At 52.3% G+C, this 16,564-nt stretch overlaps 1 protein-coding gene across 8 annotated transcripts in view; it reads left to right on the top strand.

Annotated features, from left to right (window-relative positions):
• Positions 1 to 16,564, top strand: part of SH3PXD2A (SH3 and PX domains 2A) — a 258,377-nt gene that overhangs the window by 103,907 nt on the left and 137,906 nt on the right. For all 8 annotated transcript variants that reach the window (XM_054522795.2, XM_063727731.1, XM_024253349.3 and 5 more), the window contains exon 4: positions 15,720 to 15,796. In XM_054522795.2, the coding sequence (XP_054378770.2) occupies positions 15,720 to 15,796 (77 nt within the window). The remainder of the gene's footprint in view (positions 1 to 15,719; positions 15,797 to 16,564) is intronic.

The raw sequence follows: 16,564 nt of genomic DNA, 5'->3' as shown, positions 1-16,564 counted from the left end.
CCTTACTAGTTGTTTGGCCTTGGAAAAGTTACTTAACCTCTCTGTGCTTCAATTTCCTTGTTAAATGGGAAGAATAATGGTATCTATATTGTTGGGCTGTTGTGAAGAATAAGTTAGTTAATATTTGTAAAGTGCTTAAAATAGTGTCTGGCACATAGTAGACATATATAAATATTTATTAAGCGAGGAAACAAATCTGTATATCCCCTGTGCCTACAGCATTACCTGGTATGTAGTAGCTGCTCAATACATGTGTAGCATGAATGACTGAATGACCTATCTATCTTGTAGTCTACAAAAGTCATTCAATAAGATCATGCATGAATTCTTTCTAAGCCACGAAGTTCCATACCAATGAAAGTGGGAATATTATTCTTACCTACTAGAGTGACAGTTTGACAAGGGTTAAAGGTACACTCCCTTATTATCCTCATTCATCTTCTCTGCCTTGCATACTCTGCATTCTGTTCGTCTGGGGGAAATGCCTGGAGCTGAGACAGCTCAGTGGTAGAAAAAGTCCGTTTCCCGCTGCGGTGTTCTGCGGCAGTGCCAGCCTCTCTGCGTGGCCTAGCACTGCCCTACCCTTCTTAGTGTTAGGCCCTCATAATGGGTGATGCTGACAAAATTGTTCACAGGCAAAGCAAAGCAAAGCAAGCTCTTAAGCAGACAAACAATTGGCTGTGTCGCATTTTGCTATATACAGATTTTAAATATAAATAAACAAAAAAAAGCCCGTGCCCCTCAACAAAGCAATCTGAATGGACAAGGCAGAAAGAGTATTGACCCAGGAGTCAGGTGCTGGGTTCTAGGCTCAGGCCTGCCTCAGCTTGTGTGTAGGATGGGGACCATCCCATCAGCTCTCTGAGCCTCCCCGGGTCTGGAAGGTATTAGATTGTCTCAGTAATTCTCAGCCTCAGAGATACATGAGAATCGCTCGGGGGGCTCATGAAAAAGGCAGACTCTCGCCCTGTCCATCCCCTTCCACTTCAATTCAGGGTGTCTGGGCAAATTTTAGGAACTTCATTCGTTACCAATGTTCCATATATCTCTGATTCAGGTAACACAGGGACCCTGTCCTCCCAAGAGGAGTGCTAGGCCTTGTAGTAGTTACCTGGGTAACAAATCATCCCCCAAAATCAGCAGCTTAAAACAACAATAAAAGGCCAGGCATGGTGGCTCATGCCTGTAATCCCAGCACTTTGGGAGGCCAGGGTGGGAGGATCACTTGAGCGTGGGAGTTCGAGACTAGCCTGGGCAACATGGAGACCCCCATCTCTACAAGAAATTTTTAAAAATTAGCCGGGCATGGTGTCATGCACCTGTGGTCCCAGCTACTTGGGAGGCTGAGGTGGGAGGATCACTTAAGCTCGGAGGTCGAGGCTACAGTGAGCCAAAATTGTGCTACCGCACTCCAGCCTGGGTGACATAGGGAGACTCTGTCTCCAAACAACAACAATAAAAATGTATTATCTCAGCATAGTCTCTATGGGCCAGGAATTCAGGAACTGCTTAACTGGATGGTTCTGAGTCAGAATCTCTCATGAGGTTGTAGTCGAGATTCAGCTGAAGGCTTGACTGCAGTTAGAGGATCCACCTGCAAGACGGCTTGCTCATCTCGCTGGCAGACTGGCGCTGGCTGCTGGCAGAGGCCTCGGCTCCTTGCCACATGGATCTCCACAGTGCTGCTTCAGCATCCTTACAACATGGAAGCTGGCTTCCCTCAGCATGAGTATCTGAGAAAGAGATGAGGAAGGCAGTTACAATGTTTTTATAATCTAGCCTTGTAACTCATACGATTATTCCCACAATATCCAATTGCTTCCACAGGTTAGCCCTGGTTAATATGGGAGGGGACCACGAGGCAAGAGTCACTGGGGCCATCTCACAGGCTGACTTCCACAGGCTCCTTTGAGTCCTCAGTTCTATGAAACACTTAGTGGATGGCAGCTCTTGTTGTTGGGTTAGGATTTGTAGAAATTGGAGGCAGGAAAGACAGCCGAGTTGGAGACCCTAGCAGATGTAGCCTGGAAGCACAGAAGCACAGAAGCTTATAGGCTATGTTTGCTAGGCTGTCTGTAAGCCAGAACCAGGCTGCCAGGTCGGGTGCCCTTTGAGTTCAGCCTGGTCACTGAGTTGCTAAGAGAAGGTGGGCAAAGCGTGACCCTCTCAGAGCTTAGCTTTGAGTTCAGAAGGTGAGGAGGCTGGACAAGATGGCCTCTGGGGTCACCTGACCTTCACCCCTGTGTTCCACGTGGGCTGTGGTGTGAGTTTACGTTGTATGTGCCCAGCCAGTGACCAGGCCCAGGCTGCTCCCTGAGCTCCTGAGATGTGAGGAAGGCTGGGTGCAGTGGCTCACACCTGTAATCCCAGCACTTTGGGAGGCCAAGGCGGATGGATCACCTGAGGTCAGGAGTTCAAAACCAGCCAGGCTAACATAGTGCAACCCCATCTCTACTAAAAATACAAAAATTAGCCAGGTGTGGTGGCACATGCCTGTTATACCAGCTACTTGGGAGGCAACAAGAGCGAGACTCTGTCTCAAAAAAAAAAAAAAAAGAAAGAAAGAAGAAAGAAAGAAAGACAGACTTCAGGAAGAAGGGCTTTGGGCAGGGTCTGAAAGTTCTGGTGTCCTCTCAGCGTGAACATTATGGTCCTCGGCCTTGGAGGTCCAGGAACTCAGGCATTTCTGAATATGCAACTGTAGTGGCTTCAGTGTGCTCTGTGTGGCCATTCAGTCTCTTTGGCACCTTTCATAACCCCACCCCAGGGACCTCCCAGCATGTGTCCTGATTCACGTACCCACTGGACTCCCTCCAGCTTCTCAGATGTGCCTGTCTCTTCAGTCTCTGGGCCTCTGCTCAGACTCTCCCTCTAGCTGGAACGCTCTTCCCGCTCCCCTTTGCCTGTCTCACTCTCTCCACTTCCTCAGACCTGTCTGCCTCCTGCAAGTGTCTATGACAGCCAACACATCACAGCGCAGTGCCCACACACAGTATCCTTTACGAGGGCAGGGACCGTCACCATCACACCCCAGCCCCCAGCACAGTACCAGCATTTGGGAGGGAGTGAATGGGTGTTGCGTGTTGGCCCTTCTTTCGGGGATGGGGTAGGGTTGAGATGTACCCCGTCAGGAAAGCTGGCCACAGGTTGCACAGCCCGGGGCTCAGGGAAAGGAAGGAAGATAGCAGAATCATTAGGAGCCTAGGCACGTTCAGTCTGCCCAAAGAAAGAGACTGTGGCACAGCCAATCCCAGCTCCACCACTTCCTCCCTTTGCAACCTTGGGCGGGGCACTCAACTCTTCTTACCTTCAGTTTACTCATCTGCAAAGTGAGAATAACAACAGCACCCAGTATGTAGCTCAGAGGTTGTTATGAGGATCAACTGTCATAATAAATATAAAGTACACGGCACAGGGCTTAGCACATACCGAGCGTTCAATGAATGTTACGTCCTCTTAATGTTACTGTCACCATCCTTGCAGGAGAGGGGTGGAACCACAGAAAATGCTGGTGGGAGGTTGATGAAGAGAGTTGACTGTCTGGGCTCAGTTTTGCCAACAGAACCAAAGCTCAAGAAAAGCAGGCTTTGGGACAGGCGCGGTGGTTCAAACCTGTAATCTCAGCACTTTGGGAGTCGAAGTGGGTGGATTGCTTGAGTCCAGGAGTTCAAGACCAACCTAGGCAACACAGTGAGACCTCATCTCTACAAAAATAATAAATAAATAAAATGAAAGCAGGCTTTGGTGGACAGTGTCCATCCCAAGAGAGCCAGGCAAACTCCCCTGTGGCTGGCCTGGCCAGGCCTGTGGTTTTGGGCCCTTTACCGACAGGCCTCTGCTTCCTGCGGCTTTTCCTCTGTCTCAGAGCCTCAGAAGTGAGTGGGTGTCTTTCGGCATCATCACTGCGACCCAGGACTTCCATCTGCCTGCCCCACAGCCTCCTCACCTGCCTAGGCCATTCTGCAGTGTCTCTCTGAGACCCAGAGGCCTCGTGCCCCTCGCCCAGCCCCCCACACTGTGGACCATGCCACAGGGAGAGGCTGCCGGGAAGCTCTGCCCAGCATCCCACCGTCTTTCCGGAGGGCAGCCTCCCCTGGAGGGAGGAGCCGAGGCTGCACAGGCTGAATGGGGCCCTTTATTCCCGGCTCCCACAGGGAGGGTGCAGAGCCACTGCCCACCACGCCCACCACACCCATGCCCACATGGAGGGGGTACAGCTTGGCCCTGATGCCGGCCTCTGAGCTAACCACACTCTGGCCCCACTGTGTCTGGGTCCTGGAGGGCGAATCCGCCCCCTCCCCAGCCCTGGCTGAAGCTGCCGTCCCTAATGTGTGGGGTGAGCTGTATTTGCTAGTCCGCCAGGGGTCTGGGGGTGTGTAAATGAGAGACAGCCTAGAGCAAGCCAGTGTGAACACACACTCACACTCACTCACCGTTCAGCAAGTCACGGTCGGGGTCCTTGTGTGCCAGTCCTTGTGCTGGGCCCTGAGGATACGTTTGTGGGCTTCACTGGCTGCAGGAAGCTTGCATTCTGTCCTTAGGGAACGTTGTAAAGAGGCAGGTTCAGAAGATCGTTATCAATGGTGGCAGATTCTGGGAGGGAAACAACAGAGGCCGGAGAGAGAGGGCACATGGCCACCAAAGGCCTCCCGATGAGGGGTGCAAGGCAACGGCTGGGCAAAGGGCGGCAGGAACAGTGCTCCAGGAACAGGAACAGGGACAGCGAGCACGCAGGCCCTGAGGTGGGGAAGAGCAGGATGTGTCTGTGGCGTGGGCGGAGTGACAGGAGATGGGCGGGCGGAGAGAGAGGCAGGAGCTGAATCCTGCCCGGCCGCAGAAGGGAGTTTGGATTTTATCCTCAGTGCCCTGGGCAGTCACTGAAAGGGTTAAGCAAGGGTTATGGTTTGAGAATATTATTCTGAGGCCAGGCACAGTGGCTCACATCTGTAATCCCAGTACTGTGGGAGGATCGCTTGAGCCCAGGAGTTCAAAACCAGCCTGGGCTACATGGTGAAACCCAGTTTCTACAAAAAAAAATACAAAAAATTAGCTTGGTGTGGTGGCACACGCCTGTAATCCCAGCTACTCCGGAAGCTGAAGTGGGAGAATCACTTGAACCTGGGAGGCGGAGATTGCAGTGAGCCGAGATCACTCCCTTGCACTCTAGCCTGGGCAACAGAGCAAGACCCTGTCTCAATAAATAAATAAATAAAAATAAAAAAGAAAGAAATGGTTCTGGTCCCACTGCTCTAGAATGCTGCTCAAAAAGACTTCCATTCCATTTGGTTCAGCAAAGATGTATTAGTCCCTCCATGGGCCCGGGACTAGGTGCTTTATCACTAGCAGACACCCATAAAATCCCAGTTGACCCACCTGGGGTGAGGGAGAGAAAGATACTGTTCCCTTCAGCCTGGCTCTGCTTGCTGGGTATGGGAACCTCCGAACCAGAATTTGGGAGATCGTTCTTCCCTCCAAGGTGCGCTGATGCTTTCTGCAAGCAAGCCGTGGCTGCAGGAGGGTGAAGGCTTCACTCTGTCGTGAACCCCAGTGGGCTTTTGCAAGTGTGTTTCCCTGGGCGTGTGGGAGAGGGAGTGGGGAGTGCTGGAGCGGGGAGACACACCTGTGTGAGTCACCCTAGAATGCTCCTAGGGGGTGGGTGGAATGAACAATTGGCCTTCTCGCCATTGTGTCACGTCCTCTGCCCTCTGAGTTGGGCCTCCGAGAAACGGAAGCTGTGTGGGAGACACAGATGTGTTTATGGGGTGGGTGAATCAGGAGGGGCAGCCGCAGGCTGAGGGGAGCTCATGTTTGGCCTTGGTGGGAAGCCAGGCGGATGGACTGGGTGCCTGGGAAATGCTTCTGGTACTTGGATTCCACGTGGCCAGCAAGGAGACAGGCAGGGCCCACCCCACCCCATCCCACCTCCTTGACCTGGAAGTGTCAACTCATAAGAGATCCCATTTGTTCACCATTTGCCATGGGCTGGGCTCCATGCTAAATGCTTTTACAGACTCATTCACTGGCTCCTCACAATAGTCCTTTGCGTTAGACATTACTGCCCCCCATTTTGTAGTCTGAGGAAACTGAGATTCGAATAGGTTATGACTCATCCCCTGTCACATAACAGTAACTGGCAGAGCCAGATGCACCAGTCAGGATTCTCCTGGTGACAAGAAATAGACCCATCTCAATCTGGCTTAAGAAAAAAGGGGAAACTTATTGGTTCACATAACTGAAAACCAAGCGTAATGGTTTCAGGCATAGCTGGATCTAGGGGACCAAATCTGTGTCTCTTAAGCCCTCAGCTTTGCTCTCTTTTCTGTTGACTTAATTCTCTGATAGGCTTCCCCCAGGTGGTAACAGATACATAAAGATGCTTCCTAGCAGCTTGGGGCTTGGCATTTATGAGTTAGCAGCTGTAGAGAGAGAACAAATCTCTTCCTGGTAGTTCCAGCAATAGTCCCAGGCTGATTCCCATTGGACCAATGTGGGTTGCATGCCCATGGCTGGACTGTACTGACTGATCAGCCCCAGAGTTTGGGATGGGATCAGCCCCACTGAAATCCCATGGACTGAGAATGAAGGAGGGATTGTTTCCCAAAAGAAAATCAGGGCACTGTAATAATTAAAAGCTGGCAGGCAAAACCTACCAATGCCTACCATGCTAGACTTCAAGCCAGAGGCAGCGTCTTGGCTCTAAAGAGAGATTCGTGGGAGCCAGAACTCAGGCCATGGCGTCAGTATGCCTCGGGCTGCTGACCTTCGCCATGGGGATTGTGTCTTTCCGGAACCTGCATGTGCCCACTGCTTCCAGCCTCAGCATCTAGGCCTCACTCCTGCCTTCCCCCAGCCCCAGTAAATGGCAACAAAGCCAGATGTTGCAAGTGAAGAAGGAAGGATTGGGTGTCAGGGTGTGATCTGAGCCAGGAACAAGGCTGTAGACTCTAGGGATGTCATCTCAGCTGCACCAGAAGCTGGAGGCAGCCCAGCAGGGGAACAGGTGACCTGCAGTCCCCAGGCTGCAGAGGGTCAGAGGTGACATGTGAGTTTCAGGGGCAGCACTTAAAAAGACAAGCAGGGGCCGGGTGTGGTGGCTCATGCCTATAATCCCAGCACTTTGGGAGGCTGAGGCGGGCGGATCACCTGAGGTCGGGAGTTCGAGACCGGCCTGATCGACATGGAGAAACCCCATCTCTACTAAAAGTACAAAATTAGCCGGGTGTGGTGGCACATACCTGTAATCCCAGCTACTAGGGAGGCTGAGGCAGAAGAATCGCTTGAACCCGGGAGGCGGAGGTTGCGGTGAGCCGAGATCATGCCATTGCACTCCAGCCTGGGCAACAAGAGCCAAACTCCGTCTCAAATAAAAAAAAAAAAAAGACAAGCAGGGGACTGCCCATCAGCCACTCCCACCCTAGCCTAGGCAGGGCTAACCCAGGTGAAAGCTGGGTGGCCCCATGGTCAGGAAACAGCTGAACATCAAGAGCAGGGCCAGCTTTCAGGAAGACAGGGGAGCCAGTAGAGGCTGTTCCGCCATTCTTCTCCCCTGCGCATTACGTCCTCTTCCATCAAGGCCTCTCTGCTCTGTGCTCTCTTCCCTGGCGAGACCCTGTTATTGAGTGAGAAGCCGGTGCCTGCTCATACTTAGGTGTGAATGGTTAATAAGGCTCGCTGTACCATTCTCCAGGGAGAAGTTTATATATCTTGACCAAAATCTTAAAGAAACTAAATTCTGATTCTGCAATCTCAGGCATCAAAGAAGTAGATTGTGAGTTTGTTTGTTTGTTTGTTTTTAGGGTTGGGTATTCTTAGGGCCCAGGGCATACCCTCTTGGTGTCTGCTTGCTTTAAACCACCAAAAGTCCCAGCCTGGGCCAGGTGCAGTGGCTCAGGCCTATAATCCCAGCCTTTTGGGAGGCTGAGGCAAGAAGATCACTTAAGACCAGGAGTTCGAGACCAGCCTGGGCAACATAACAAGACCCCATCGCTATAAAAATGTAGCCGGGTGTTGTGTGCACCTGTTACTTGGGAGGCTGAGGTGAGAGGATCGCTTAAGCCCAGGAGTTCAAGGCTGAAGTGAGCCATGATAGAGCCACTGCACTCCGGCCTGGGTGGCAGATGAGATCCTCTCTCAAAAACAAACAAAAAAAGAGTCCCAGTCTGCTTCTCCTTGGACCAGCTTGGATCACTGATCCTCATTGACTCGGTGAGCTGGGGGTTGGTAACAGCCTCTCTGAAGTCAGACAGACTTAGAATGAAAGAGGGGTCATTTGTGTTTTGTTTTTAATGGTGAAGAAAGCCCCATTAGTGGAATCATGGTTATATTCTCTCTGCCCTCCCCTGCCCAGGGCCCTTCATTTAAGAGCTTCTGGTCTTCATCAATCTGTCGGCAAACAACACGGATGGAGGCGCCTGGTGAGGGCAGCTGGACATGGGGTCCTTGGCTGGTCTAGCCCACTTTGCACAGGAACCTGGTCAGGTCTCAGGACCACAGAGAGCTGTGGGAGTAGGAAACTTAACCTCTCCTCCTTCCTCCCACTTGCATTGCCTGTGTCTTATCACCCCAAGAGCATGCATGTCACCCTTGTGGGGGGAGGGAGGTTCCCTCTAGGAATCCTCACATCTTCTTTCCTCCAGTTCATCTGGGAAATCTGTTCGTCTCTTCTCTCCTGGGTGTCACATCAGCCCTCAGAGCCAGAGAAGGACCCACCCCCCCAATTCCCTCGGCTTCAGGTCTCCACAGCTTGCCTGTCTCCTCTCAGGCTCAGAGACTCCGGAGCTGCTCTGTTCAGACACTCCCCTGTCCCCTACGAGTTCTTCAGGCTGCACTCACATCCATTTCACCCAGCGCCATGCCAGACATTTCCAGGGATTCAGGGAGTATAGAAACCACCCCTGTCCTCAGGGCCACTGAAATCCACTTAGGGATATAGGGCCCTGTCAGGTGACTGGTATGCCCTGTGACTCTCCCATAACCACCCTGTGGTAGGTTGAATAACGGCTCCCAAAAAGGTATATCCAAGTCCTCACCCTTGAAACCTGTGAATCTGGCCTTATTTGGAGAAAGGGTCTTTGCAGATGTAATCAAAGATCTTGAAATTAGATCATCCTAGATATAAGGTGGGCACTAAACTCAGCGACAGGTGTTCTTATAAGAGAAAGGCAGAAGGAGATGTGAGACACAGGCGTGGGGCGGGAAGGCCATGTAAAGACTGAGACAGAGATCGGAGTGATGCCAGGAGCCAAGAGATGCCTGGAGCCCTCAGAAGCTGGAAGAGGTGCAGAAGAACCCTCCCTGATGCCTCCAGAGGGAGCGTGACCCTGCTGGCACCTTGATTTCAGACTTCTGACCTCCAGAACTGGCAGAGAATACATTCCTGGGTTGTTGTTTGTTTTGAGACAGTCTCACTGTGTCACCCAGGCTGGAGTACAGTGGCACGATCATGACTCAGTGCAGCCTCAACCCCCCAGGCTCAAGCGATCCCCCCACCTCAGCCTCCTGAGTAGCTGGGATCACAGTTGTGCACCACCACGCCCAGCTGATTTTTTTTTTTTTTAGCATTTTTTAGAGACAGGGTCTCACTATGTTGCCTAGTCTGGTCTTGAACTCCTGAGCTCAAGCGATCCTCCAGCCTCGGCCTCCCAAACAGCTGGGATTACAAGCATGAGCCACCATGGTCTGCCAAATTCCTGTTATTTTAAGCCACTGGGTTTGTGGTAATTTGTGCCAGCAGCCTTAGGTGACAACTGCCTCCCACCTTCCTTTCTGTTCTCAGACCCAGTTAGAAGGGCAAGAGGGCTGTCCTTGGAGCACAAGGCCTCTGCACCGTGCGGTCTGTGGGCTCCAGGCCCGCCTATGCTGTCCCCTATTTCTTAGGCAAGTCTCCCTCGACAGCCTGGGCTCTCTGGGCTGCATTGAGGGGAGGGGGTTGTGAGCATCTGTATCCTTGGAGGCCAGGGTGGCTGGGAGGAGCTGGCCCTCCTTGAGCCCAAGGGGCTGCTGACCCTGTTGCTATAAATCAGGGGACCCCTTGAGAAGACGAGAGGGGGTCCTGAGGAGGGTGGCTTCCCGACAAATTCTCTGGGACAGCAGGGGAGAGAGGGCCAGAGTGGGGTGACTGCCAGAGGGCCCTAGAGGTTGGCAAGGAAGGGCGAGACAAGCATTCACGGAAGGCTTCATGGGGCAGGCAGCGTGGAACTGTGCCTTAAGGACAGAATGAGTGTTAAGTAGGCAGGCCCAAGGGCACTTAGAATAAAACCAAACTCTTTTCTGTGGCTGCAGGCTCCTCTCTTTTCTGTCTTCCATCATGTCCAGTTCCTTCTGCCCCAGGGCCTATGGCTGTTGTAGTTTCCTCTGGCCAAGCCCGCTTGTTCCAGAGCTTTGCACAGCTGCTCTTTCTCCTCCTTGAAGTCTCCACTGAAGCCCAGAGAAATTTCCTTGCCCGTTCTCTGAATTCTCCTTCCCTCCAGGCACCCCTCTTCACATTACCCTGTGTTATTATCTTTGTAGAGGTGGGGGAAGACCTGGAAGTGTAACCAAATTACTCAGTAATTATGAAAATGTGTACTGCCTTCTTCCCATTCCCACTCCCTTCCCAATTGGAAGGTAAACTCCTGAGAGCAAGGCCCTCATCTGTCTGGTTCACTGCAGTGCTCCCAGCACCTGGAACAGAGCCCAGCACAGCAGGCCTCCATCAAGACAGTGCTGGGTGGATCAAGGCAAGGAAAGAAGGAAAGGCAGGGGGAAGTCTTCCAAGAATGAATGGCGTTCCAGGTGGCAGAAAGACAGGGAAGAAGGAGTTGTACATGCATGCATAGACACTGTGAGTGTGAAGAGGAGAGGCTGCCAGGAATAGATCAGCCTGCTCAGACCAGAAGAGGTCCTGAGGCCAGCCCTCTCTTAGGGCTCCTATAATCAGTGCCCTCTTATTGCCTCTACAAATGGGTCCTAGTTCATGGAGGTAGCTACCAAACTCTTCATGGCTGGTGTGGGGACCCTGGCCGGTGGTACTGTGTCTGGTGATTCTACTTGTCGAGGGCCCCAGGCCCTGGCTCTCATGGGAGTCCATCCCATAGGTACCACTTTCCCAAGAAGAGCCCTGGAGGCTGTGGTTGGTTTGGGGGTTTAACTGTTCTCATCTCCCTTCACGTGCAGAACAAAATCCAAAGTCCTCTCGGTGGCTCTCAAGGCTTGACATGATCCAAGTGCAAAGATCATGGCTCCCCCCCACTCTCTAAGCTTTGAAACCCCAGGTTGAAATCCCAGCTCAGCCACTAGATAGCTGTGTGGCTTTGGACAGGTCCTTCAACCTTTCTGAGCTGCCATCTCCTCTAGGACAAAATGGGCCTGGTTAAAGTACTTGCTTCAAGGTTGTTGCGAGGATGAAGGGAGGGAATTCAGTGAAAAGCTCTTAGTGTGCACCAGGTCTGTGCTGGGCACTTAGCTACCATTAACCCTTTCCTCCTTCCTCCTCTGCCTGCTAACGTCCCCACTGTAAATCAATCTTAGGGCTTCCAGAGGGAGCAGCCATAGAGCCCAGGCCTCCAATGAGCACACAGCAGTCCCAGTGGAGAAGGGACCTGTTTCAGGGTCACACAGCCAGCCTGTGGCCCGGGTAGGACTTGAACCCAGGACTCCCACTGGAGGCCCCCACTCCTTCACTGGTCTCACCCCAGCCCAGCCCAGAGTGGCAGGAAGAAGGACCTCCAGTTACTGCTTAGACGTCGCAGCTGCACAGCTTCTTCTCCGCTTTCAGGACTGAGTTAATCCTGATGAGTTAGGTCTGTTTCATGCCCCGCGCAATCTTCCTTGTGATGCTCATCAGATTCCTAGGGCGGCATCTGGATGGCTTTGAAGACTGGCAGAAGCTGAGCCCTGCGGTCAACGGGCTGCACTACATTTACAAGAGGGCTTTAATGCCCTGTGGTCCCAGCTTCCTTAATGGGGATTTTCCTCCCCCTCCTTTTTCTCTCCCCCTTTTTATGCAGTCACCGATTTGGCTTTCAGAGTGTGGTTTGGATTCCTAACAGAGAAGTCAAGACCGGAGAATCCCTTCCAGGCCCTCCTTCCCTCTCTCCCTCCCTCTCTCCCCCACTGGCCAATTGTGCCAAAGCCCTGGGAAAAGAAAACGTTGCTCCTGTCAGGATTTCAGCGGGAAAGAGGGAAGCCCCATTGGGCTTCCAAAAACTCAGCTGGGAATTGGCTTGTGCAGAAATTCTCCTCTGACCTTGCAAGTGAGCAGCAGATCCAGGAGCCTGGTGGGGAAGACTGGGCAGCCCCAGGCGCAGTGGCCCGGTGGCCTCACTCAGAGTGCAGACTGGAGGGCAGGGCGGGGTCCTGTGCTTGGGGCCAGCATGGGGAGGAGTTAGGAGCACCCTCTCACCTACCTCCCCACCCCAACCTATCCCTCCCTTCTCTGGATCTCCTACACCTGTGGAGGCCTCAGTGCTCCTTAACTAGTTTTTAAAATGAGTTCTTCCCAGCACTTTGGGAGTCCAAGGCGGGCGGATCATCTGAGGTCAGGAGTTGGTGACCAGCCTGACCAACATGGAGAAACCCCGTCTCTACTAAAAATACAAAATCAACTGGGCGAGGTGGCACATGCCTGTAATCCCAGCTACTCGGGAGGCTGAAATAGGAGAAATGCTTGAACCTGGGAGGCAGAGGTTGCAGTGAGCTGAGATCATGCCATTGCACTCCAGCCTGGACAACAAAAGCGAAACTCTGTCTCAAAAAAAAAGAGAGAGAGTTCTGTCTGCAACTAGGACAGGAATGATCTAAGCTTCAGCCAGAGCTTTGGCTAACCTTGAGATTGGGGACTGGGAGAGGGACCCCATTTATCTTCCCATATCCCTGCTTTCTTTTTTGTCCCCCAACAGGATGAGAAAGGGCGGGAGTGCATTTTTGGAGGCTGAGGCCCTGCTCCATGCAGATTTGTGGGCCATCCCCCACCCTCCTGTGGTCCCCCTGGGTTTCCTCTGTATCTCAGACGGTCCTTCAGGGTCCTGCTCATACGGCTGGACCGCTGGTGTCACTGGGTCTGGGCATCCCTCAGCTTCTGACAAACAACTGCCTTCATTAGAAAGGCCCAGAATTCCAGCCCCAGGGCCACCCATCTTCTTGGCAGTCCTGAGCTCAGGTCTCCTCATGTTTTTATTTTTACACAGCCTCCCCCTGGCCTCACACATGTAGCCTGTGGCATGCGAGCAATCAAGCGACAGGCAACCAAAAAAGGGTAGGAGGCAAAGAGGCAAGGAATACCGAATCTGTGACATCTTCCCCCAAGGAACAGCGGCGTCACCAGTGTCTGGATAAATCACGTTTTATCTCCTTTCGAGAGGAACGCAGGGCAGAGCCGCTTCATCTTGGTGATGTCGTCTGTCTGCACAGTGTTGTCCATCTGACAGGGAGATGGCCCGGCTCTCTGGCTTCAGAGAAAAGATGACGAAGGAGAGCTTGAGCGAGTCCAGGAGAGGAACAAGAACAAGCACTTATTGAGCATCTGCTGAATGCAAAGCCTAGTGCTCCATGGAGTGTGGGGGCAGACAGGAGGAGTGAGCTGCAGAGCTATCATGGAGAGATGAGAGATATCCACGGGAAGCAGGTCACATGCAATAGGACGCAGTCACACGTTCCACTGTCTGACTTCAGCAGGGCTGGCGAACAATGCTTGTGGTGGCAGGGAAGTCAGAGGTGGCTGCAGCTGTGGTTTTCATGGCCCCTGGGTCCCCTGTCTGTTCACTTCTGCCTACCAAAGGCTGCTCACCGGAGCCACTAGGGCCCTCTACCTCAGGGCTTTGTCTAGCCATGGGCACACATTCAGCCAGACGTGCTGGAGTTAACACCCTCGGAGGCCGCCCTCAGTGACAAACAGGGAGTTGGTGGGTAGATCCCCAGCCTCCACATGTCAGGTACATTCTCTGTCATCTCCTGGAACCCCCAAGCAGAATTGAGCTCTAGTTGCCCACCATGATTAACTGGCCTGATAACACTTCCTTCCCCTCCCTGCTCTTACTATCCCACTCCCTTAATGATATTTCTTGGGATTGCCTCCAAAACAAGTCAAATCCTTGTTTCTGGGGCTGTGTCTGGGGGAATAATCTAAATCAAGGCGATGGCTTTTCTGAGTACTTCACTCGGACCTTGACAGAAGCAGCTGGTGTGGATTCATGTGCAGTCTACCTGTCTGCTCACATGCAATGGAAATGATCTAAATTGGGTCTCCTTTAATTCAAGTTATGAAAACCCATCTTCAACTCATTTAAATGAAAAAGAAAATGGTATTGTTTTATGTAACTGAAAAGTACCAGGTCGACCCTGGTTTAGGAACAGCTACTGACATCCAGCTGCTGAAATGATGTCAAAGGGCTCTGTCTCTCCCTCTCTCCACTTGGCTTTTCAATCACTCAAGAAGCTTTTACCAAACACCTGTCTTGTGCTAGCCACCCTTCCTTTCTCTCATTCTGTTTGCTTCTCAGGCCACTAGAGGTGCCAGGCTTTCATCCTGCCAGCTTAGAAACTGTGGGAAAAAGCAGTCTCAGGGCTGACTCTCATTGGCCTGGATTGGGTCCCTCCCCACCGCTGAGCCAATCACTGTGACTCTGGCTGACTAGGCTGCATCCTGTGGCTACCTTTGTTGCTAGGGGGTGTGGCTAGACTTACTGACACCACAAGGCCTGGGAGTGGAAGATGCCTTCTCCAGGGGGAAATTAGGTAGACTGAGGCAACAGATGCCCGTTACAGCTACAAGTGAGCACTTCATCATGTGCCAAGCTCATGGGCCCCGAAATGGGTCACAAGTGCTATAACTCACAGCAGAATGTGGCAGATAGCCTAGGAATGGACAACGAGTTGTGGATGTTCTGGAAAGAAGGACATTACTCCCAGCTCAGCCAATCAAGGAAGGCCTTCTGAAAAGGGGGCTTTGGCCCTAGACATTGACAGCCACCTAGCACAGAAGTCAGTTGTGTAAGACCTTGAACGTCAAACCAAGGAGTTCAGATTCTAAATTTCTCAGACTAGAAAAGGACTTATGTCTTGATGCATTCATTATGATTGAATGTGGCCAGCTTGGGAGAGCCAGCTGGGAAGGTCTGAGGGGCTGGCATTTCCTGTAAGCCTTGCCCATACCTGTAGAGGGGTGTCCCAGCCCAGCTGGCAGCAGCCCGTATGGCTGGAGGCTGTGTGTGCGGCGAGGCCAGGGAAGAGTCAGGCTGGGACAGCCATGCTTCCCTTGGTATTGCCTTGTGCCTGCCCTGGAAGGAGCCACCCACCTAAACTAAGAATAGGAATTCCTGCCCAGCTGGCAGGAACGAATGCCGATTTCTCAAGGAGGGATGGGCCTGAAAACAAAGCGTAGCATGTGGGCTGGGCTCTACTTTGTGTTGATCTGCAAGGTCACTTGAGAGCCGCACCCACTCCGGGCATTCATTGATCCTGCCATTAGATCCAGGCGAGGTAGCCTGGCCAAGTCGCTCATTGAATCCCAAGATGGCAGCCTCCAGGGCTCCTCACCCACCAGAGAGGTCCTGGGCTCTCAGCCTAGGGCGCCTCCTGCCCTCCAGGAAAGGTGACTGTCTCTCTTGTTTCCTTGACCGTGGACAGGGGTGGTGGCAGGTAGTGCTGGACTAAGATGCTGAGAAGCCAAGGGAGAGGGGAATGAGAAGGTCTCTGTGGCAGTTTTAGCCGGAATCCCCCACTCATGAGCATCTCTCTTCCAGGCAAGATCCTCTTCCGCAGAAGCCACATCCGGGACGTAGCTGTGAAGAGACTGAAGCCTATCGATGAATACTGCCGGGTGAGAGTGTGTCTGGGGCTGGGGGAGGGGCTCGAGGAGGGCTTCGGGGAGGGCTTCAGGGAGGGGAGGGGCCCATTTGCCTGAGTGTTCATCTGTGAGGAAAGGTTGCTGTACAGAACCGTCCTGAGGCCTGGTGTTTCCTGGCCAAAGGGGTGGGTATGGGATCACCCCGTAGCTGGGCCACCCTCTGGGTGAACCCAAGGACCTCAGGTTCACAGCTAAGCTTCTGTGCCTGTCAGGACATGTCCATGTTTACAAAACACAGTTTTAAGTTTTAAACAAAACATAGTTTTAAGTCACTTCCTCTGGGAAGTGAACTGAGCTCCGGAGCTAAGTCAAAGAGCCGCCTTCTGAAGGGCTGCTTGCTTCTCTATGTGAGATTTTGCTGGACATAGAAGAACTATTTCTTTGAATTCCTGTTGGGATGTTGTTGGGATCAGTTCACTAGCATCAGCAGTACACATTTGTTTATTCACCTAAATCTTGGTAACTACAAATGTTCATATACACATCTTTACAGATGCAGGTGTTCACACAAACACATGCACATTAACACAGCCAGTGCCAAAGAGCAGGCAGGAGAAGGACAGCAGTGTCATGAGCCAGAGCCCACCTGTCTGTCTTTGATTAGAGCCCAGCGCTGCTGCAGAGAGCATGAGTGGCTACCAGGGGATGAGTGGCCCTCAGTTTCTTTGGCACATGGCCTCTGGAGGGCCAGACTTTCCGGGTGGGAAGCCCTGACTAATTTCATGAACTTGGGCAAGTTAC

This window comes from Pongo abelii, chromosome 8, assembly GCF_028885655.2.
Source record: "Pongo abelii isolate AG06213 chromosome 8, NHGRI_mPonAbe1-v2.0_pri, whole genome shotgun sequence".
NCBI lineage: Eukaryota > Metazoa > Chordata > Mammalia > Primates > Hominidae > Pongo > Pongo abelii.
The sequence above is the reverse complement of the archived record's forward strand: the minus strand, read 5'-3'. Positions and strand labels throughout refer to the sequence as shown.